We start from the raw sequence: 20,988 nt of genomic DNA, 5'->3' as shown, positions 1-20,988 counted from the left end.
GATCCGCAGGCGTGACAATCACGCCTAAGGCGTGACACTTGGCAGCTATACAAACACTTAATCTCGAAGGTTATTTTTGGGATCCAACCTAATGCACATACATTTCAAACCTGAATCTTGCCCCCATTTTGATCCCGAATCCCAAGTGAAGTTAAGGGAAATCCTCATTGAGGTGACATGCTTTTTTAAAGATCCCTGGTAACCAAAGTTTACCACCCAAGGTGCTCCGTGGATATGGCCAGTTTAGTTTTGGAACTAACTGGGTACTTTTAAAATTTTTCACTTATAAAATCATCATTTACCGGTATTTATTTATTTATTTTTTTGTATTCATACTCTTTTTGTTGACAAAAATGCTTACTGGTCAGGTCTAGCATAAACATTTTACAGTTACTGCACTAAGTCAAAAGTACCATCAATTTTTTGTTTTCTAAAAGTTTTAAAGATTTTTGCAATGGTAGGCAATCCTTTCCAACAAATAAACTCTCAAATCTCATTCTCTATTGACAGTCAGCAATGTTGACACTGAGGTCAGCAATAGTTTTAGCTTAGTCTGCATGGCAGGCATTAGAAGGGAAATGAAAAAGGGATTTTGAGCAGGGCACTTCCTCTCTAACTAACTAGCTTCATTCTTTCCCCCCTCACAATCCAACGGAATATGGGATAGACTGGCATTTTCCAAACATATCAACAAAATCTGGGATGATCAGGAAACAGTGAATTCGCTGATATTTATCAAAAATTTTTAAGAGTATAGCAAATTATGAATAAAGGAAAGAAACAATGACTGCGGTCATTATTCTGAAAGATGTGCCTGAGACAACACTTCTTTGCATAAATATAAATTTAAGATGGTCACTTTTATATATTTTACGATTAATAAACAAAAAATTGGATGAGGGTTTTGTGATATCTGGAATAACCGAGGTTGAGGTAGGTTTTATCAGCCGAGCCGGAGGCCAAGGCAGATAGCACTTAACGAGACCTTGATTATTAGGATATCACAAAAACTGAATCTAATAATTATTGTTTTATTATAAAATGTCTGGAAGAAAATAACAAAATACACACCATCGCAAGGAACCTGACTTAACCCATTCGCTCCTAGAGATTTTGCCGAAAAACGTGTTTTGAAGCTAGTCGAGTGGTTTTCTGGTCACTGTCGTGCTATAAAGAGCTAAAACTTACCACAAACTGGTTTATAGGTCGAACACTTCGCGGTCTTCCGATCCAGATGCAAAATATCAGCTTGCGAAGTTCGGGCATGCGCAGAAAGCAAAATTTCGACATAGTTTTTGGGTTTAAAAGTGACACAGCAGTCTTGACTTTTACTTTTCGCTTTCTCTCCTCCCTTCTTTTTTTGCTTTTCTTGCCTCATTTTTTTTTTCTCTTGCTGGGCATTTAGTAGGCTTGATTTTGGTGGGAAGAGTTTTTAGGAAAGCTTTTAGGATCTTAGGATTAGGCGAAAGGAAAGGTAGGTGGGTAATGGGACAAGATTTTCATGGAGATTTTCAGGTCAATGTCACGTGGTTTTTTGCTTGTTTCTCCGGTGTCCTTGACTGAATTGTGCTCATTCTGGTATGGTTTGAAAGATCTCTTCACTCTGCACAAGTTAGTGAAGAAAGTTGTCCTTGACCGTTAAAACTGATGACGTCACAATGGGTAGAAAGGACCTGGATCCGCACGGGCGGTTACGGGCGGTTCAGGGGCGAATGGGTTAATATTGCTATTGGAAATCACGCATTGCGCACAATTCCTACAGATGAGCCAGTTGTCTGCTCGCAGATAACTAACTGCGCTTTTCACATGTGAAAATAACATGCTATCTTCACATGTGAAAATATCACTGTTGCTTTGGCTTCATAATAAACTGCACCTTTCAGACCAAAAAACTATTTAAATAAAATGGTTTGCTATTTCATTGGTGTTTATTTAATAAATAGAACATTACATGGTTGATGGAGATACGAAATTTCTCTTCTTGTGTTGAAAAAAATTTCACTCGTTCACTGCGCTCACTCGTGAAATATTTTTCAACACTCGAAAAGAAATTTCGTATTCCCGAGTGACCTTGTAATACCCTCTATTTATTACAATTCAGCCAAGGCAATTCTGGTTAGTGCAAATTAAATTTTGACAAATAAAATTTAATATCGATGCTGAGAAAAACAGTACCAAAATATTTTGTCTTTTGTTTGAGCACTGTCTCTGAAACAAGGGGAATGTTACTTTGACATTTTTAAAATAATTTCTAACAGTATCCCACACCCAGCTGCCCACACCATTTGCTGACTTTACTTCTCATCAGCAAAATTCTGGAAAAATGTCCTGAGTTAGACAAGTTAACTTTTGTTTTGATTTTAAATCACCTGCTGTCAATGGTTTTTTTGAGCTCCTACAAAGTATGGTAAGTGTGCTAGAACCCCAGACAAAAACTGCTGGGACAGTTCCATCTATTTTGTAACTTTTGCACCATATTAACAGCATTCTTCTCCTCTAAACAGAAAAATTAAGAACCCTCCCCACCTGCTATTCAAAGTTGTTTTGGTCTATCAAAAAACCAACATGTATAGCAAAATTGGATAAGGGGGGGGGGGGGGGGGGCATGCAAACGGCTATTCATTTGGTGATGGTTTTCATTTTTACCAAGGTGACGGGAAAAAATAGGTATTTTTGCGATGTGCCTCAACAGGTTTTGTCTGAGGTTGTAGTTTCTGACATTTTTTTTAGAAGAACCATAGTTAGGACTTAACAACAAACAATATTGTGATATTTGCACCATATTAACAGCATTCTTCTCCTCTAAACAGAAAAATTAAGAACCCTCCCCACCTGCTATTCAAAGTTGTTTTGGTCTATTAAAAAACCAACATGTATAGCAACATTGGATAAAGGGGAGGGGGATGCAAACGGCTATTCATTTGGTGATGGCTTTCATTTTTGCAAGGGTGACGGGAAAAAATAGGTATTTTTGCGATGTGCCTCAACAGGTTTTGTCTGAGGTTTTAGTTTCTGACGTCAAATTATTAGAAGAACCATAGTTAGGACTTAACAACAAACAGTATTGTGAATTTCTGGGTAGTATTCCTGAACTCCCTGAAAGGTGAAGAACACTCCAGCTTTTATGATTTCTTAAGTAGTTAGTTATGCCTGGCCCAGAAACCAAAAATTGAGGAAATTAACAGTAATGGCCTTTTTGTCCTTGTGAGTATAAAAAATTTCAGAACATTTTTTATATTAACCAGTTAATGCATATTTTGGAGGGGGGGGGGGGGGGAGGCAAATCTTGATGCGCCTACTCTAATATTGAAATACTTTGTAAATAGCAAATACTTCTTTTTCAGCTATTATTTACTTTCAATATGATATGTAAATTGTGCCCAGTATGTAGAAGTATGTTCTCTTTGCTTTTTTCTGTTCAATCCTTGTTACTGTAACTCTTACTTTGCATTACTTCCTGTCATTGACTAGCACTATCTTATTTTGTGGGTAAGGACTGTTGTATGGGTATAATTTGTATAGGTAATAGCATGATTTGGAGCGATATTTGCCATAAATACCACAAGTGATGTTTCGAAATTGTTATAGGTAATTTGAAATTTGTGACAATTTTGAAATATCTCGAGTGGTATTTATGCCAAACAACATGCACAAATCATGCTATTATTTGTTTATACTACTACCCGCAAAAGGTTTGTAATTTTCACATGTAGGTATTTCAAATTAAGTTGAAATACCACTGCTCTAAGCCAATCAAATTGCAGAAATTTCTCATGTAGTGGTATAAAAATATTAATCAGTAAAATTGAACTCTAACTTGAACTTGTCAGTCCACTGGACTTTAACTTCCCATCTATGAATGCATAACACAAATTGAAGTTACATGTACATGTTCAAAAACATAATTTTAAAAGATTAGATCAACATTAACAAAAATACCAATCCCAAGAAACACTGTCAAGTCAACACCTACCGCATTTCACCAACAAAGACTGTCAACATCACAACAAATCAATCATCCTCATCAGCATCATCAAACTGCCCTGCAGTATCCTTATTTGATGGGCACAAAAATGGCATGGAACAGGCAGCTGACATAGGCGAGCAGTAAACAGCAGATTCATAATTTGCAGTCTTGGTAAATGCCTGACAAGCTGGAGGATATGAATACAGCAAGTTTTGCAGCTGGTTTTGAAAAAACACCTTGTTTCGTCTCCTTTCTTTAAACGTTTCCAGCACAACATTGTACGCCAAGGAGTCCTGTATTTCTTCATCCCAATCTTCTGTTACATCCAAGTTTGAATTTGAGCTTATTTCATCATGCTGGGGTACAGTCACATCTGGATGGTTTTCCTTCTCATCCAAATTCTCCAGATTTGATTCTTTGGTAAAAGAAACATCTGCATCTTCAAATATTTCACTGTAAAAGCCTTTAGAGCGCTCCATGATAGTTTCTTCTCTTTTCTGAGATGATGTGGATTGATAAGTTGTGAAGGATGGAATTGATGTGTTTGTGATTTGATTCCTGTTTTTCACTTCCCTTTCATCTGGACCTAACAAGAAAACACATCTGTAACAACTTCTAAAAATAAAAAAATCAATATCAAAGCAGCTATAAGGTTGTGCTTTTTTAGACAATTACTCTCAGCACTTACCAAATCCACAGAATTGACAGAAGTACCAACCTTTTTTAAGTGTAGGAGGACAGAAGAGTAATAAAGAAAAGCCAAAAAGGAGCGTGGGTGGGAAGAACTCAAGGATATTGAAAAAGATTGCATTCAGGTTGCAAAGCACAGACCAAATTTGTCTTAATTTCAGGGAAGACAAAACTGCTGTTCAGTGTTCTAAGGCTATTGGAGCAAACCATCACGTTACCATGTTTTAATTACAAGTGACCAATGGGTGAGCTGAAATTTGCAAAGGTAAGTAAATATTAGTGACAACGGGGGTGGTAAGGTCCCATTTTGTATAATTTACCTCTTGCGTTGAATTTGCATGAAGGTGCCAGGAAATCACCTACCGGGTGGTATAATAAGTAGCTGCAATGACACTGATAACAATGCTTATCATAATAGTATTTGTCGCATAAAAATAACTGACATGTTGACAGTTGTCACTCACAAGGTTGAGAATGAAAATTTGCATTGTTTATTGTTTGTACCACAACAGTCAACAACAACAACAACAAGTCAATTAGATATTGGTCACCATTGATTTGGCTGCTAAATGCTGGCACCACGAGAGGATGGCATACATTAGCTGTGAAGGACTAAATACTAAGCAGTCAGGAAAAAATGACTACTGTGAGAGATGAATCCAGACATCGTTCTATAAACTAAAGGATATAATTTTCAAAAGGTCCAGATAGCAGCAATGGTATAGATAGCCACATAAACAAAACAACTCTTTCCTTAATTTACCAGACACATTTTGACAGTACAACCATCATCCTCAGTGTTACATAATTTTATTTTGAAATTGCCGTTGACTTTAAATCACGAGCAAGGCTACAAAGTTTATTCTCTCTCTGCCCAACTGAGGCACTCATGGGGGTTCCCAGTGGTGCCAACAGTCAACCTCCATGCACTTCCAAGCTTTGTGGTCCTGTGCCAAAGTAGCGATGACAGGGGGATTTTCTGGATTGATTAGCTTTGCAGCATATTCATGGAATAGAATTTTATGTCCACCACGTCTTGGTTTACCATGTGTTGGGTACTACATACTTAAAAGTTGAAATTAGTGACGTTAAGGGACTTACAGGGAGAAAGTAAGGTTTACGTGTTTCACCTGCTGGTTGAGATCGGGTTGCTATCATTTTATGAACATGGATTCCTACCTTCATGGGATTTCCATATTGACAAACTTCTCTTCATAGCAAATTCCAATGCTGCTTCACTGTAAGTTATCTCTTCTTCATCCGTGTCATCATCCTGGTAATCCTCCTCTTCTTCATCCACCTCATTTAATATCTGAACAGTCTTCTCTTCATCTGGCTCAACGTAGTCCTCCCTCGTCTTTCCACGCCAGTTGTTTTTGAGATTTGGGTCTCTAGAAGGATATTTCACTTGTTTTGTTAACTTAGGTACTTTTTCAGCTTTTAATTTAAATTGATTTTTGTCCAAGTCTAGTCTTAAGAGCTTTTTGAGATTCAAAAGCTGCTTGGGAATCTTTGTAAGTTCATTGTGGAACAAATCTAAGGTTTGCAGGTTTGTCAAATTTGCAAAAGAACTGGGGAGTTCAGCCAGGTAATTGTTGCTTAATCTCAACTCAATAAGATTTGTCAGGTTTCCAAAATCTTCAGGAAGTCTTTCCAAAAAGTTTTGCGACAGCTGCAAGAACCATAGTCTGGTAAGGGAGCAAAAAGATTCAGGAAGTTTTTGTAAGCGGTTTTGTCCAAAATCAGCCCACTCTAAATTCACTAAGGAGCCAAAGTTTTCTGGCAGTTCAGTAAGCAGGTTTTCATCTAAATGCAGCTTTTGGAGGTTAATCATCCAACCAAAAGAGTTAGGCAAACTGTGCAGCCAATTTCCATTCTGAAATGCTCTTCTTTCCAGTTCACAAATCGTACTCCCAAGTTGTAGCTTTTCAAGATGCTTCAATTCTCCCACGCTATCTGGTAATTGTGAGATGTTATTTCCTGACAGATCTAGAGTTCTTAATGATTTTCCAGATACTGATCCAAAGTTATCTGGTAGGGGGTTCCCTACCAACTGATTGTCGGCCATTCCAAGGTTCACAATATTACACAAACTTCCACACCAAGACGGCAGTGTTTTGACATAATTTTTCTCCATGAAAAAGCTTTCAATGACCCCGGCTGATTGGAAACTTTCTGGTAAATCTTCAATATGGTTGCCACTTAAATCAAGTATCTTTAAACTGGGAAGATCTCCTATTGATGCCGGTAACTCTGTCATGTTGTTTTGGCTCAAATTCAAAATCTCGAGTTTCATCAATGACCCAATGTCATCTGGAAGACTTGTAAGATTGTTATCTCCCAGCTCAAGCACTTTGAGGTTCTTCATACAACTTAGTGACCTGGGTAAAGTCGACAATCTATTCTCATCCAGCCGTAATTCTAATAACTGCTCCCCAAATCCTTTTTTCCAAGAGTCGATTCCATTGCCCGTGGCATCCACGATTTCCAAGTGACGAAGCTTTGACAAGAACAGAGGCAGTTCACGAAGACAATTTTCGTTTAGGTGAAGACACTGCAAATTTTCAAGCTCTTGGATTGTTTCTGGCAATTCTTTCAACTGGTTACCCGTAGCAGATAAAACTCTCAATGCAGATAAACGAGAAATTTCCGCCGGCAAGACTTGGAAGTCGTTGTAGTCGAGATTCAAAACGGTGACATAAACGAGAGTTTCTGAGAAAAACTCAACAGGTAAAACATCCAGCTCCAAAGAGGACAGTTCTAGAGATGTTTCTCCATTCAAAACAGCTTTCTCCACGATCTCCTTTGCTTCTTCCATTAAAAATGAATACGACGACAAAATACTACAATGCTTCTCTGACAGAACATGTGCGTTGTGTTTGACCTCGTCTTGAAGAGGCGACACAAGCCCTAGGACGAAAGACGAGGGGAGGGGACCCCCGACATCCGGCCCCGACTTAAGCCCCGACTATGGTTCTCGCTCAGCCGTAAATAATGCAAAGCGATAACATCTTTGACACAATTAAAATCGCCATAGCTCTTATTGGGTTTTCTTTTTAGTACAGTCTTCGCTACCCTGGCTACCGGAGGTTTTTTCTCGCTTGCGGTCATTGCGGCGGAGACGGTTCGGGGTTTAAAGTGTAGATACAGGCCGACACGTCTCCGGCCGAAGCCCGAAGACAAACGGAAGTTTCTGGCACCCCGGGGAACTCTCCTTGTAGATAAAGGCTGACAACTTGGTCTGCTTTGTTTCATGAAACACTCTACAAAGGACACCGGCTTTAACTTTCAGTGTAGACCCAAAAAAGTGCGACACAAAGAAGTTAATTTGAGCAAATACCCTGTATGGTCAAAATCTGGGGAAAAAGATGCGTCTTCACAAGTCAAATTAATTGGGATAAGTGTTTCCAAATTTGTTCAGATTTAATGTAGTATGGTCAGGATGTCAAAGAATCTTAATCCTACCTCGATATTTCCATTAAGGAGTCTTTATTTAGCTCTTATCTTTTCAAAGATAATAATTTAAGTATCAATGTTTAGATGGAACCCCCTCTCCATCCAAACATTGATACCTGCATAAATGGATATTTCCCTTCATGCTGACTTTTTATGTTGAGAATAAGGTGGAAATTATTGAGTAGGGCCAGGTAAAAGAGACACTTTTTGGGGGTTCCTAAAGAAACTTTTAATGTGCCTGGAAGGAGAACTAATGAGCTGAAAGCCATAACAACATTCTTGGGTGTAACTGGTTGTTCACCTCTTGCCTGCGTTTGAAGTTGATTTATTTAGTTGTTCATTTATTTATGGCAACATGCTCTTTATGAGATTAAGTAGACATAGTTAAATCCCAAAGTGATCTTATCTCTTTGAACTTTTAAGAAACCCGCAGTCCTAATTTTATGCCTTGTAAGAAGTACTTATTTTGGTTTTTAATTTTTGTTTGTTTATTTCTTTTCACATAAACTTATCATCATCATCATAATCATTCTCATATGCATTTTAGCTGGCAATTATAGAGACACTGCATTTATTCTTGAGAAATGTCAACCCCAAAGAATTTCTTTTGGTAAAGTGTATCAATTCTCATGCCAATTTCATAAATCCATCATGACAGGTTTTTAGCACCATATTCTTGTCCAATCTGCTTCGCTGTTACTCAGCGCTGATTAGCTACACTTTTTTATTCCCAAGACTTTGAAGAAGACTCACAGCCATTCCACACCACTCTTCACATTCTATATTCACCATGTTGTTTCCACGCTGAAGCATTTCCTTCACACAAAGCTTTGACTGCTCTCCTATAAGCTTCATCTGGGGTGAATCCCACTAGTTTTGTTCCATAAAGGTTGACACCTTTTTTTGCTGCTATTTCTCTTACGCTGGCTTCTATTTGATCTGGACTTGTGTATTGAAAATTTCCCTCACTTGAAAGTTCCTACAAAGAAATATCAGTAACACAGGGAGTTGAATCAAATATTATTTCTTTACACCTACAACATACTGGATTGTAAGTCTCTCTAAAGAAACGAATTTCTGAAGTTGATTTTTTAGATATTTTTCTTTGACAAGTTACACCTTAAGGAGCTTAAGCAACCAAGGGGATGACTATAAACATGTAGAGTAAGAAAGTTTCATGTCCTTCATGAAGCCATTCATTAGACTTGGGGTAGAAGACCTCAAAGAGATGTACCAAAAAGTGTGATAGACCTGCAGTGCTGTTTTACTTTTTAGCTCATAACACCTATTTTTTATTGCTGGGCTCATTTACCGCCATGTGCCACTTACTTAAAGGACTTGTGTGTAAATGATTTATCCCATTTAGAGCAGCACTTGTTTAAGGATGGTGCCATTCAAGTCAAGAATGGTCCTTTTTTAAGTACATACCTTTGAGGCCTCAACATTACAGGCAATTTCCACTCTCCCCTCATGCTCAAATGCCATTGACTGTACACCAGCTAGTCCACCAGGCGTTGATGCACGAACAGCCTTGGCGATTTCCCTGCCGAGATTCAGGTCTTGACAGTCAATAGTGACATTACAGTTGGTCACATATGGGATAGCCCCCACCCCTGTGCAACCATACCTTGGGGAGGGAGGGGTACCAAGATCCCACCCTACCCTACTGAAATCCATTCCATGTTTACCATCGTACCAGTTGACTGCTTTGCGTCTTTCCACTAATCCTCTCAACAAGGGCTGATCAGCATAACCAAACAGAAACACAGAGGTGCCATCGATGGCACTGACCAGCCTTCTTGCTAGGTGCAGTGCTACGTCCCCGCATTCTGCTACAGTCACGCTAGTGGTTATTGTGTGAATTGGGATGAGGTCAACAGAACCCAATCTCGGATGTCCCCCAGAATGTTTCTCCAGGTTAATCTCACTGTAGGCAACTTCACAGGCTCGGAAGACACTTTCTTCGATGTTTTCTACTGGTGCTGCAATAGTAATCACAGATCTGTTGTAATCGTAATCGGAGAATATGTTTAAAACTGTCGACGAACATTTCAAAAGACTGTTTTTGCACTTGGAGGGGAAATTAATCGCGGCATTGGCCACCGATTCCACTAAGGCTCTGTTTCGAGCTTCGGAAATGTTCAATAAACATGCCACAAGACGAAAAGACGGTACAGAACGACTAATCTGGTTCATTTCTTCCAAACCAAAAAAGTGCTTTTTAAAGCGTTGTTCCCATTGGTTGTCGTATTTCGCGGGTAAAATTAACCAATCGAAAGGCTTGACAAAAGAGAACGACTTCACTTCATCAGCGGTTTTCGTTATAAAAGTAATGGCGAACGAATGAACAACCATTCGACTGCATTGAAAATGTCTAGTTTTGTTCGAATTCGTCTTAGTTTTCAACGTTCTTTGCCCTTAGCTGAGGCACAGAACTGCTGGTTTCTCTTTGATACCTCCACATGCAGTACGATCGCTGATTTAGAGTATTTAATCAAAGAAAGATTTGGAGGGCAATCCAAGAGAGAAAGATCATTTCAAGTGATAAATCTCTACCTGGATGACTACCTGCTGCCGTCACAAGAGAAGATTGAGATTATCCAGCAAAATGATAACATAAGGTGTGTGTTTTCGATCTGAACTCTTTAATTTTCGACTTTTATCTAGATTTCGAAAGTAGTCAGTACATGCATGACCTAATGTATATGCATCAGTCAATTCTAGCTGCACCCTGTCTGATGAGCCAGTCTGCCAATCTGCTTGTGTTTGGATTTTGGGTAAAAACTACCTGTATGTAAAAAGCTTCGGGGTGTCCCCAGGGTTGGCAAATGCCCGACCCCTGGTTTTGCAAAATTTGCTTATACCCCCACTCCCGCCGCTAACAAGGCATTCAGATGCCCCACATTTCCCTGGGGGTGGGGATGGGTATAGCTGGAATTGATTGATCCGTTATGGCACTTATAATAAGTATTCAAATTAAGAAAAAATTACTATTGTGAACCAGTTTTGCTGGCTGGTCAATAGAAAATATTTTGCCTCTTGCTTTTTGTAATGAATGCCTCTTTGATCTCAATATCATCCAATTCATCATCATCATGTTGCATCGCACCAGTAGGTTTATAAAGCCAAAATCATCCAATTACCTGATTGATTTTTAAGCCCTTATTACCATCAGGACAACTTTCTATGTCTAAGAAATAGTAACTGTTGAAATTTTAATTTGGGATGTCCATGGCTGTCTTTTGTTAATTTGAGGGGACCATCTCTATATATAAATACTCAAGTTAGTTAAGTGCATGCACAAAATAATGAGTTTTTTAAAAAAACTAAAGTCTTTTTTAAGTTTATAATTTGTACATCAAATAACAGAGTGGAATTGGAACAAGCCAGTAAAAAGCATTCAAGAGAAAATGAGAAGAATTTCAAAGGTGAGAGGAAGTTTCACACTGTTAATAATCATTATGTATGAGACAAACTCTTTATTGTAATTATAAGCAATTATTGTTGGATGAGGGTGCAGAGCAAAGCATTGGTATTGTAAGTGGCATAACACTTTGAGAGATGCTGACAAACAGAGATGTTTATTGTTGACATTGCTTATGTCCTGTGCTATTTTTGAATTAGTTAGTGCCAAAAAAGGTGTATTTTTGACTGCAATAATATGACAAATAATACAGACACCTGTTAATACCTCACTTTCTATGGCTGTCCTCTCAATGTCCCTTTTGGGGTAGGACTCTACTTACATGTTGCTGATACTTTGCTTTACTATCTACAAACTGTATGTGTTTTTTGTTTTTATTTTAAGATGTCAGAACAAAGGTTAAAAGAAAACAGAAAACCACTGTCTTGCCAGTCAACAGGTAGAGTATTAACTACTCTTTACTTTATTGAATTCACCAGGGTGACTAAACATGGTGACAGGGGATGAAACAGGACTAAGGTCCCAACTGATATCAACCCCTTTATTACCTACCCATCCAATGAAAGGTTGTACCACACCACCAGGGTTTACACCCCCTACATTTTACAGACAGCAGTGTGAGTTCTTCTACGTCCCACAAGAATCAGAACATTGAAAGAGCTGTGAGACGGGACCTACAGTTTTTCATCCTTATCTGAGAAGACTAGAAATATATCTCAATCCATTCTGGATGTCACATCTAAGGCAGCACATTTTCCTCAGTTATTTTAAGACCTTAAGTGTTTTCTGGCCAGGATTTGAACCTGCAACCTCCTGCTCATCAGACCAGCACTTATCCAATTGAGCTAATCAGGCAGCAGTTGTTTTTGGTAAAAAATTGAACACTTATAGAGGGTGAAGTGGAGTAGCAAATTAAAATTATTGTGGCTAACATCCTAATGTTATAACAGATAAGCAACCCATTCTAACTTGAAATACTCCAGATTAAAAGCACAGTGCTCTGACCACTCAGCAGCTCTCCCTCCCTTAACATTGAGTACCGATGATCGGTAGTTTTTTGTTTGCCATATATATATTTAAGTGACAGTCTTCTTGATTTGTTGTAACAGAAGACACCTATTGTATGTTTCTGTGAAAATGTCAGACATTACCAGTTATAGTGAAGAAGTTGCTGATTATGTTAACTGTTGATTGCAGACAAATGTAATTATGCTTTAACAGCGCTAGCACTTTGGACAATTATTGGATTTTAGCGCTATATAAATAAAATTATTATTATTATTATTATTATTAACAATAGTTTCTTTACTTTTTTTCCCTCAAGGGACAAATCAAAGAAAAAATTAAAAAGAAAGAGCTCCTGTCCTTCAACAAGTTATACTGAAGCACAAAACCAGTCAGATGAGTTGCCCAAAGGAAAGAGCAGTGTGAAATACAAAAACAGCAATCCATCTGAGGCAAAACTTGGGAAGTCAAATGTAGCCAAGAGAAAAAATGATGCTGAGCCTTTGAAAAGCAATGGGAAAAAAAGTAAGACAAGTACAAATAGAACAGGAGATGTTCTTGTTAGTAAGGATGTTGTTCCAAGAGGAAATTTTTCCTCTGAGACTTCCATTACTACAGAGTCATTGATGGAGTCATCTAAAGATTCAGGACCTTCGATGTCACATTCAAAGTCTCATACCACTCTGAATGGAATTAAATTAACAGCCTTAAAAGCTGATGGCAAAAACAGCAAACATTCAGGACAGGGAACAAAAAGCAAATCATTGCCACCATCAAAAGGAACCAAAGGGAAGGCTGCCAATACTGTAACATCAAAGTCGTCAGCATTACAGGAAAGAAGTAAAGGAAAGTCTGTGGCAAAGCCATCATCATCATCTTCGACATCTTTATTGTCATCAATAACTCGTGAAAGTAGACAAACTGAAGAGTCAGAAAGGGTGTTAACAAAAGCTGCTAATAAGAAGTATGTGTCAAGAACATCCAATGAAAAGGAACATGCAAAATCAGGGAGACTTAATGCAAAAAAATCTAATGGTCATTCAAAGATGGAGAAAATGTCTTCTTCATTATCATCGTCGTCACTATCATCATCGTCATCATCTTCATCACCAAGTTCAAGTGAAAATGAAGAGGATTCTGCCTCAAGGGGAATTTTCAAGGAAGCTGACACATTACCGTATCCATTATCTTCACCACCGTTACAACTGTCATCTTCTTCGTTAATTAGTTCTGCACTTGGCAGCAATCAAGGAGATAATACTGTACCATATGTCAAAAAATCTTTAGGTTTTAACTCAACTGAAAAGACTAAAGACGCTGAAATGGTGAAGAATTTGCAAAGATCAAGGAGAAGCCAAAATGGAAAGTCAGGTTAGTCAAGTTCAAGTACTACTACTAATAATAATTAGTACAACAATAATACAACAATGTACCGGTATATCAATATAGAGATTGCTTTGATTTTCAATTGTCTAAATAGATTGTTTGTATCTGTCAATGCTGGTCAAAGTGATAACATGGTACAGTTGAAGCTGTTCTGGTGACCTCTTTCATAAGCAACCAGCTTTAGTTACAACCAGCATTGTGAAACTCTATATGAACTGTGACTTGAGCTTTCTAATGAAAAGGTCTTGTTGGCAACCACCCAGTCAACACTTATATAAAATGACTTACTCCTTGATCAAATTTAGTTTCTTGTTTTTTTTTGTTTAAGATTATGTTTATGGTGAGTTAACCAGTTTAAAAAAATATCAAATCAAAGAAAAGTATGAACCGCAACATAATTATTTTCATGCACCATTAACTTTTTTAATTAGTACAATTTTATTTTAGGCCCTGGGCACATAAGGTTTGATTCAGAGGATGATACCTCTGAAAAAGAAGAGGAAAGCTGCTCGGAGATTAACATCACAGGTTCTCTTGATAGCTCAGTACCTTATCAAACTCATTTGACAGCTAGCTCAAAGGATGATCAGACAAGTTCCATATTAATTACTGATAAAAAACAGGTAACTATGTTTGTTTAGTGCAACGTTTCATTTTGGGTATAGTTATTTATGATAATGTCAGTTACTGGAAGTACCCGAAATCTCATTGGGACAAGCCCAAGTTACCTTAACAATAGATTGTGGATGCTTCAAATCTGGTATCTTTATGGATACCTCAATCTATAACACCAACCCCTCCCTATTATGCAGTCATGTCCTATATACTCCACTAGATTATGGTGGACATAGAATGGAGTCCACTGGACTTACTAGAAGTCTAGTTGTGAAAATGAAACTAGAAATTAAAACAAATTTAACCTTCCCAGTTGTTCGAAGGCCAATATTAGCGCTAACCTGTGGTTAAATTTTATTCTGGGTTTCTTTGTCTGTTGTTCAAAAGCATTTTCTTGGATAATTTTCTCTTTTATTTTTCAAGCATCCAATCATAAAATTGTAGACAAAAAGATTTCAACTGAATTTGTTTCCTAAGCTTTCTTCTGAATGAAAATTTTGCACTAACTCTAAGTTATATTAACCCAGCTTTGAACAACCCGGCCCAGTAAAAGAAAAAAATCGTCCAGGGAGATTCGAGTGGTAAAAATGGAGTTACCGGAAATCAAAGTCATGAAAAGAAATCGAAAGTAAAACAATTTAACCTTAGGTTGGGTAGAAAAGTCATCCAATGGAGTCCATCAGAGTTCACGGGAAACACATCGAGTGCATGGAGTTACCCGAGGTCTAGTCATGAGATGAAACCAGAAGTCTAAACATTTTAACATCTGTGAGGCTAAAATAGTTGTCCAGTGGAGTGCATTGGAGTCCACTGGAGTTATGGAAAGTCTGTTGGCAAAATACCTTGTTCTGTTAGCCATGACCACAAGTGTATTTGCCTCTTTTTTTGACGAAGGAGAACAAACTTTTTTTTATTGGTGCTGTATTTTTGTCACCTTTTTGAGTCCTCTTGCACGTGTAGAGTCAGAAGTTAAAATATAGTCAACGACAACAACAACATTTAAAGACTTTATCTATTCTTGCCAGCGAATAACCAAGATTATGAACCTTTTGTTATCTAGTTGTTTGTAAGATTATACTTCCTTTTTTGCTTTCTTTGTTAACAGGAACCATCTCGGCGAGATTACAGTCTTTGCACTCCACTCCACGGTCCACCCCGAAGTGAAGACAAGATAGCCTACAAGGTTAGTGTGGGCTGGCAGAATAAGAAACTTTGGTACTGGAGAGGTTTGAGTCACTTTTACGGCAAACAGAAAACGGCAGACACAAGTTGAGAATTTTTCTAAATAGAACATGAGCATATCAATAAAAACAGTACACTTACCGTAAGTATGCTTATTATAATGAATAAAGTTCGCATTTACCTCAGTCTACTTTACTTACATCCTGAAAAAAGTGGCAACACAGCTGTCGAACATTTCTGGCGGGATTTCAGTTGGCTTGTTGTTTCGAAAACGTGGATCCATCTCGGTCTTTTCAACACTGGATAGCTGTTGCTCTAACTTCTTTGTCCGTTGTAGTCCGTTTGATTTCGTTTGTATTACTTTTGTAACTTTGACATCCTAGAAGTCCGAATGGAAGTTAAAACTAGGGTTTTATAGTGTTGTAAAAGTTTTGGCCGTCGGTATCTGCTTTATTTTTCGGCGGGAAAATGTGAAGTAGGCCGCAAGCATCGCCGGGGTTTTTCGTTATGCAGTGGGTTTTCGTGCTTTCTGATTCGCTGTATTAAAAAGTGTTCAAAAGTATTCATCTAACGGGGAAGTCGTGAGATACTTTTTTATGCCTTGTTTTCTATATATGTCTAAGTCATTTTAGCGGACTGATAATTTTCATTTAATACTAATTTGAAAATTCTTCCCTTTAACAGGTGCTAGAATTATCAGCATCCTACACACCTGAAGTTTCAGACTACAAGGTACATATAAGATTCTGGGAAAACTGTGTCCACCTACCCTTCCCCTAACCCAACATTTTGTTGTAAGTGAGAAGTTAGTGTTAACGTTGGATTAGGGGAGGGGTAGGTGGGGACAGTGCCACAAAAAACATGTCCATTAAACATCAGACTGCTTTCAAAAGTTTAGTTTTATCGGCCGGTAGCCTCAGTAGAAATTCCGTACTGATATCACTACCCAGATCTGGGTGGAGCTTCTGATTGGTTGAAGCAAATTTTCGTTTGTGCGTCGTTTTTCCCTCCACCTGCTACGCAGGCTAACGTCTCTCCTGCGAGACGTCCCTAACGGCGCGTGGCGAAAAGAGACGGCAATATTCGCAGGCTATACTACTCAGTCGGTAGAGCGCTTGACTGCGGAGCGGAAGGTCGCGGGTTCGATTCCCGGGGCCGGACAATTACTCAGCGTGTTAAAATAACTGAAAAATGAAGGTACTCCCTTTGCACTGTAAGCGGCTAGACCTTCGCGTGGCTCGGATGACCACGTAAAATGGCGGTCCCGTTTCCACTAGGAGACGTTAAAACTACTGTCCCCAATTAGTACTTCCGTGCTAAATACATTGACACTCAAAAACGCATTTTTTTAGACTAAATTTGGCGAGCGTCAGTTGCGCATGCAACAGTCTGAAACAGTGTTTCATTTGGTTAAGATTAGCCAGCGCAGTATGCAAATTTAATTGGCCCTATCCTCTCTTTTCCATGAGTGTCTTTACATTTCCCTTCCGTATGTACGTTACTTCATTTATTTGGATCCTGCCAAAACCTGGTTATCTCTCTTCTGTTTTGTTCATCATACAGGAAGGTACTGTTCTTTCTTATGACCCAATTAGTGGAGCTGTTAGTGTTGAACTTACAAAGGAATCACTGAAAAAGACCCAAGGTAAGTTTGGTTTGGTGCAGAAAGTGAATGATTAAGTGAATGTCAACAGCGCTTTCAGGCTACGGATGGAAAATTCGTGCGTTTAAGTGTTTCGTTCAGACGGAACCACTCTAAATGTACGAAAGTTTAGACACCTAGCCGTTCAGCCGTTATGGTCAATAAAAAAATTTGACCGGCGCGGTATGAACACCATAACGGTTTAAAATTTTTGTGTGGCAAAGGCGTGGTTGCATGGATGCGTGGTAACTCAGCTGGGAGACGCCATTTTGGATTTGCTAAAGTAGTGTTCTGCGCATGGACAGATACTAAAACCTCAGAGAATAATTAAAATTTGCCTTATCCGTCAGTTCCGTGTGAACGGAGTGAAAGCATTGAACGGTTCCATGTGAACGCAGCGTTAGGTGCAGTCACACCACTGCAACTGCCGAATAAGTCAACATCTCCTATCTTGTTTTCTTCCCACTTCATTTGGGGTAACGTGACGTGATGATATGCCGACGGCAAACATAAGCAGCTTTTTGCTGTTTGCTGTAAACGTGGTGCTTAACCTCTCTTTCTATTGCATGCAGTTTTATTTTTCCCGGTAAAAGGCTCATTGCAATGCAACACTTACTTCGTCCAATCATAAGTCGCAGACAATAAAATGAGCCAATCAGAACCAATCAGAACCGATGCAAATGCCAGTGCTGTGTAAACTAATGACAGTTGATTTTGTTACAGCCGACTTTTGACCAAAGGCAAATAGGTCAGCGCTATCGTAGCCGCTATACATTTATCTTTTTAATAAAACGTATACAGTATTTGATATTGATGTCCGTTCTTTGGATATTCTCACTGTTGCTAAATATGACAGTGAAATTCATCTTCTAAAATGTTTTCTTTTGTTTACTTCAGGCGATGGAAACGTTTCCAGAAAGTTTGAACTTGATGATGGTGAAAGTGAAGAAGCAGACTCGGAGGTACATTTTAAATTTGGTAGACAATCAGAGATGGCGTTAGCCTTCAAATACAGCCGCTTCTCTGGCTCGCCTCTCTCGCCAAACAACCCAGCAACGAAAGACTCAGAGACGGCTGTATTCGCAGGCTTCTGATGGCGTAGCTTACACAGCGAAAACAAATAAAAGGTGTTGCATATAAATCAGGCGCATCTGAAGGAACGCAAAGAAAAAAATAAATAATGTTATGCACACCAAACTGTTTTGGTGGTAATCGTCTCATCTTATCGTTTTTTAGGTAGTGGTTCAATGGTCTTCTATGCTAGATCCCGTGTTAATCAGCGACTGATATCGGATTTACTACGGGATAGAGGCAGACGGGGACAAATAAATTGTTCACAAGACGCAGATTCAGCATGATCTTCTGCAATGAAAGGTTCCTTGCGTAACCTTTAATTCCTCATCTCTCGGATACATCAGAGGATATGTTGCACAGACCTGACCGGCTCTGCAATACGTCTCGTTGTCTGCACTGTAGGGGCAGACTTTTTGTTCCCCGCAAAATTTTGTTTTTAGTTTTTCATTTTAAAAAACAGTGTCGCTTAAGGGAGCTTGTGCCTTCATCATTCTACTACTTATTACACTAATCTAGCTGTCCTGACGTTAGTACTGGTAGGCATTTAGTTTCTTCTGACAATATTCTAATGTCAGAACAGTTTGACAGACATATTAAAGGATATTTCAACTGTATTATGCAAAATTAGAGACAGTGTTCCCCGTTCTCGTTACACATGTTTCCTGAGCTTCTCTCTAAGTTAGTTTTGAAATCAAAACCAGGGAACGATTTCTAGTAGCCTGTTTCGCAGACACTCTAATTTTAGTACCTTACCTTTTTTAAGAAATCTCTATGTTGTGTTAAGTTTCGGCAGAAACTATTTTGTTGAGGTGAGGATCTGAAGTTTAGACCGCGCAGATGTAAGAACCGTCAGTTTCACTACTGTCACGTGTCAACTATTGGACATCCGATCTGTAAGTTGTTTAGATCAGAATGATTTATCCTCGAACCATCCCTTTTGATTTCAGCTAAACAGCTAAACTACGCCTTGTAATGGTTGTTAGCAATGAACCCATTTGTAATGTAACTCTTATGTAACCATATAAGTGAAAACATTTTTTTATTAAACACAAAATTTTCTAGCTACCTTGCGACCCATTGTGTTTGTTTTAATGCACGCGTGCTCATGTGAAATCTATTTCAAGTTTTTCTTTGACGAGCAAATAAAAACTTCTATATTTTCCATGTACCCTTCCTAAAAAAACCTATGAAGAGAGAGTGCTACAAAGCGTAAATCTTATTTTCGGGAGGTAATTGAGCGCATGTAATTTCTTAGTTAAGACTGCCTCATCACCAGTTGCTCACGATCGCATATTTTGGAGATATTTTAGTTGGTAGGGAGCTTAGGCAATCATAACGGCCACGGCGGCGAAAACGCGAAATGATGGCAAAGGAATGTACAAAAAAAAGTAATGCGCGTGCAAAGTTTGTTATTCTGTTTATCTAAATCTAGTTGCTGACAGATGCCCATCACGTGCACGCGACTATCACGCGTTGTTCGCGCGCCTCCGGGATCCCGCTTTTACTGTCTCTGCTCCATGTTCAGCCAGGAGAAAGCCGTGGGGGAGGCAGTAGATTTAATTGTAACCATTTGTATTCTCTGAGTCGGGTAGTACTGGTTAGTACATGCACAGAACCGGGGAGAATGCGTCAAGTAGTTGTTTACAAGGGTGTTTTAAATGGTAATTTTGTACAGCTTGCAACAGCCCCTATAATAAATACGTGAAACTGAGATCTTTCAGATTCCATTTCTTGGAAACTAATGAAACTGAATCTCATTTCTGGGAGCTGCCAATTACTTTAAACGTAGGATCCAGAAATGGTAGTTTGTTGTTTTCTTAGCCTGTGAAACGTCATCTCCACTTTTTTCGTCTGATAAAAAAAACTTTATTGCTTAGCTGTCAAAAATGTTTGCAATTCTCAATTGTGTTTATTGAAATGTGTACATTGCGTTTACTGAAACCTATTATAGAACTATCCTGCTTGATTCACACTGTGCGGAAATAAAGTCTTCTTAATTTCCCAAGAAAAACTCTGAGCTAAAGACTCTGACGCTTTTCTTGTTTATTATAATTATGTAAAAATAATGTTTCTTCTGATTTTGCCCTTTCCTTAAACGTCTCTTTAACTTATGTTTCTGCCCCTGTTCATCAAAATTTAGTTAATCGAAGATCACCTTCGTTTTGCAAACTTACCATTATTTTTATTTTGGGAAGGGGAAGGCAACCCTCTGAGACTGTCGTGTGTTTTTGCAATGTTTAGTAAAAAAGCAGTTTTGTTTATTGAGTTTAATAGCACGATAATCGAGACTTATTTTGATCGGCAAGGAACACCTTTGATCTATAGGCCATTCGGATTCTTTAAAACTTAAGCCCGTTGACCCAGATAGAGAAAGACGCCGTTTAAGGCTACTTCTGAAACGATTCCCGATTTAAAGTTGTTTCAGTGCTTTTTATGTTTTGTCTTTGTTGTTTTTTCTGGTACAAATTAAATACGGCGGCATTCCACTTTCTCGAAACTACTCAGTGGGGGGAAAAGGAAATTGGTTTGAATTCATCACGGCAAAGT

The 20,988-nt window shown here is 38.5% G+C and overlaps 4 protein-coding genes across 4 annotated transcripts; 2 read left to right on the top strand and 2 right to left on the bottom strand.

Moving 5' to 3' along the window:
- Window positions 1-3,657: 3,657 nt before the first annotated feature.
- LOC140941751 (uncharacterized) lies at window positions 3,658-7,545 on the bottom strand. Its single transcript, XM_073390765.1, has 2 exons — window positions 5,837-7,545; window positions 3,658-4,553 (listed from the first exon to the last, which is right to left on the bottom strand). Exons 1-2 carry the CDS (start codon window positions 7,473-7,475, stop codon window positions 4,012-4,014), a joined length of 2,181 nt encoding a protein of 726 aa, XP_073246866.1. The 5' UTR covers window positions 7,476-7,545; the 3' UTR covers window positions 3,658-4,011.
- Window positions 7,546-8,207: 662 nt separating this feature from the next.
- LOC140940834 (uncharacterized) lies at window positions 8,208-10,317 on the bottom strand. Its single transcript, XM_073389797.1, has 2 exons — window positions 9,542-10,317; window positions 8,208-9,092 (listed from the first exon to the last, which is right to left on the bottom strand). Exons 1-2 carry the CDS (start codon window positions 10,307-10,309, stop codon window positions 8,886-8,888), a joined length of 975 nt encoding a protein of 324 aa, XP_073245898.1. The 5' UTR covers window positions 10,310-10,317; the 3' UTR covers window positions 8,208-8,885.
- Window positions 10,318-10,448: 131 nt separating this feature from the next.
- On the top strand, window positions 10,449-13,836 carry LOC140942214 (uncharacterized). The gene is made up of 5 exons (XM_073391178.1): window positions 10,449-10,734; window positions 11,483-11,541; window positions 11,922-11,976; window positions 12,862-13,719; window positions 13,830-13,836. Exons 1-5 carry the CDS (start codon window positions 10,457-10,459, stop codon window positions 13,834-13,836), a joined length of 1,257 nt encoding a protein of 418 aa, XP_073247279.1. The 5' UTR covers window positions 10,449-10,456.
- LOC140941717 (coilin-like) lies at window positions 13,747-18,928 on the top strand. The gene is made up of 7 exons (XM_073390731.1): window positions 13,747-13,913; window positions 14,376-14,551; window positions 15,649-15,726; window positions 16,410-16,457; window positions 17,289-17,370; window positions 18,265-18,329; window positions 18,604-18,928. The coding sequence occupies exons 1-7, from the start codon at window positions 13,865-13,867 to the stop codon at window positions 18,652-18,654; spliced, it is 549 nt and encodes a 182-aa protein (XP_073246832.1). The 5' UTR covers window positions 13,747-13,864; the 3' UTR covers window positions 18,655-18,928.
- Window positions 18,929-20,988: the final 2,060 nt, after the last annotated feature.

Source organism: Porites lutea, chromosome 6 (assembly GCF_958299795.1).
Source record: "Porites lutea chromosome 6, jaPorLute2.1, whole genome shotgun sequence".
NCBI classification, from domain to species: Eukaryota; Metazoa; Cnidaria; class Anthozoa; order Scleractinia; family Poritidae; genus Porites; species Porites lutea.
The sequence above is the reverse complement of the archived record's forward strand: the minus strand, read 5'-3'. Positions and strand labels throughout refer to the sequence as shown.

Coding starts and splice junctions, on each gene's coding strand:
- LOC140941751 (XM_073390765.1), bottom strand. CDS start 7,475: ATGGAAGAAGCAAAGGAGATCGTGGAGAAAGCTGTTTTGAATGGAGAA. Junction 4,554..5,836: donor AATATGGAAATCCCATGAAG/GTAGGAATCCAT, acceptor TTTTCTTGTTAG/GTCCAGATGAAAGGGAAGTG.
- LOC140940834 (XM_073389797.1), bottom strand. CDS start 10,309: ATGAACCAGATTAGTCGTTCTGTACCGTCTTTTCGTCTTGTGGCATGT. Junction 9,093..9,541: donor GTAATGTTGAGGCCTCAAAG/GTATGTACTTAA, acceptor ATTTCTTTGTAG/GAACTTTCAAGTGAGGGAAA.
- LOC140942214 (XM_073391178.1), top strand. CDS start 10,457: ATGAACAACCATTCGACTGCATTGAAAATGTCTAGTTTTGTTCGAATT. Junction 10,735..11,482: donor CAGCAAAATGATAACATAAG/GTGTGTGTTTTC, acceptor ATCAAATAACAG/AGTGGAATTGGAACAAGCCA. Junction 11,977..12,861: donor ACTGTCTTGCCAGTCAACAG/GTAGAGTATTAA, acceptor TTTTCCCTCAAG/GGACAAATCAAAGAAAAAAT.
- LOC140941717 (XM_073390731.1), top strand. CDS start 13,865: ATGGTGAAGAATTTGCAAAGATCAAGGAGAAGCCAAAATGGAAAGTCA. Junction 14,552..15,648: donor TAATTACTGATAAAAAACAG/GTAACTATGTTT, acceptor CTTTGTTAACAG/GAACCATCTCGGCGAGATTA. Junction 15,727..16,409: donor AAGACAAGATAGCCTACAAG/GTTAGTGTGGGC, acceptor TCCCTTTAACAG/GTGCTAGAATTATCAGCATC.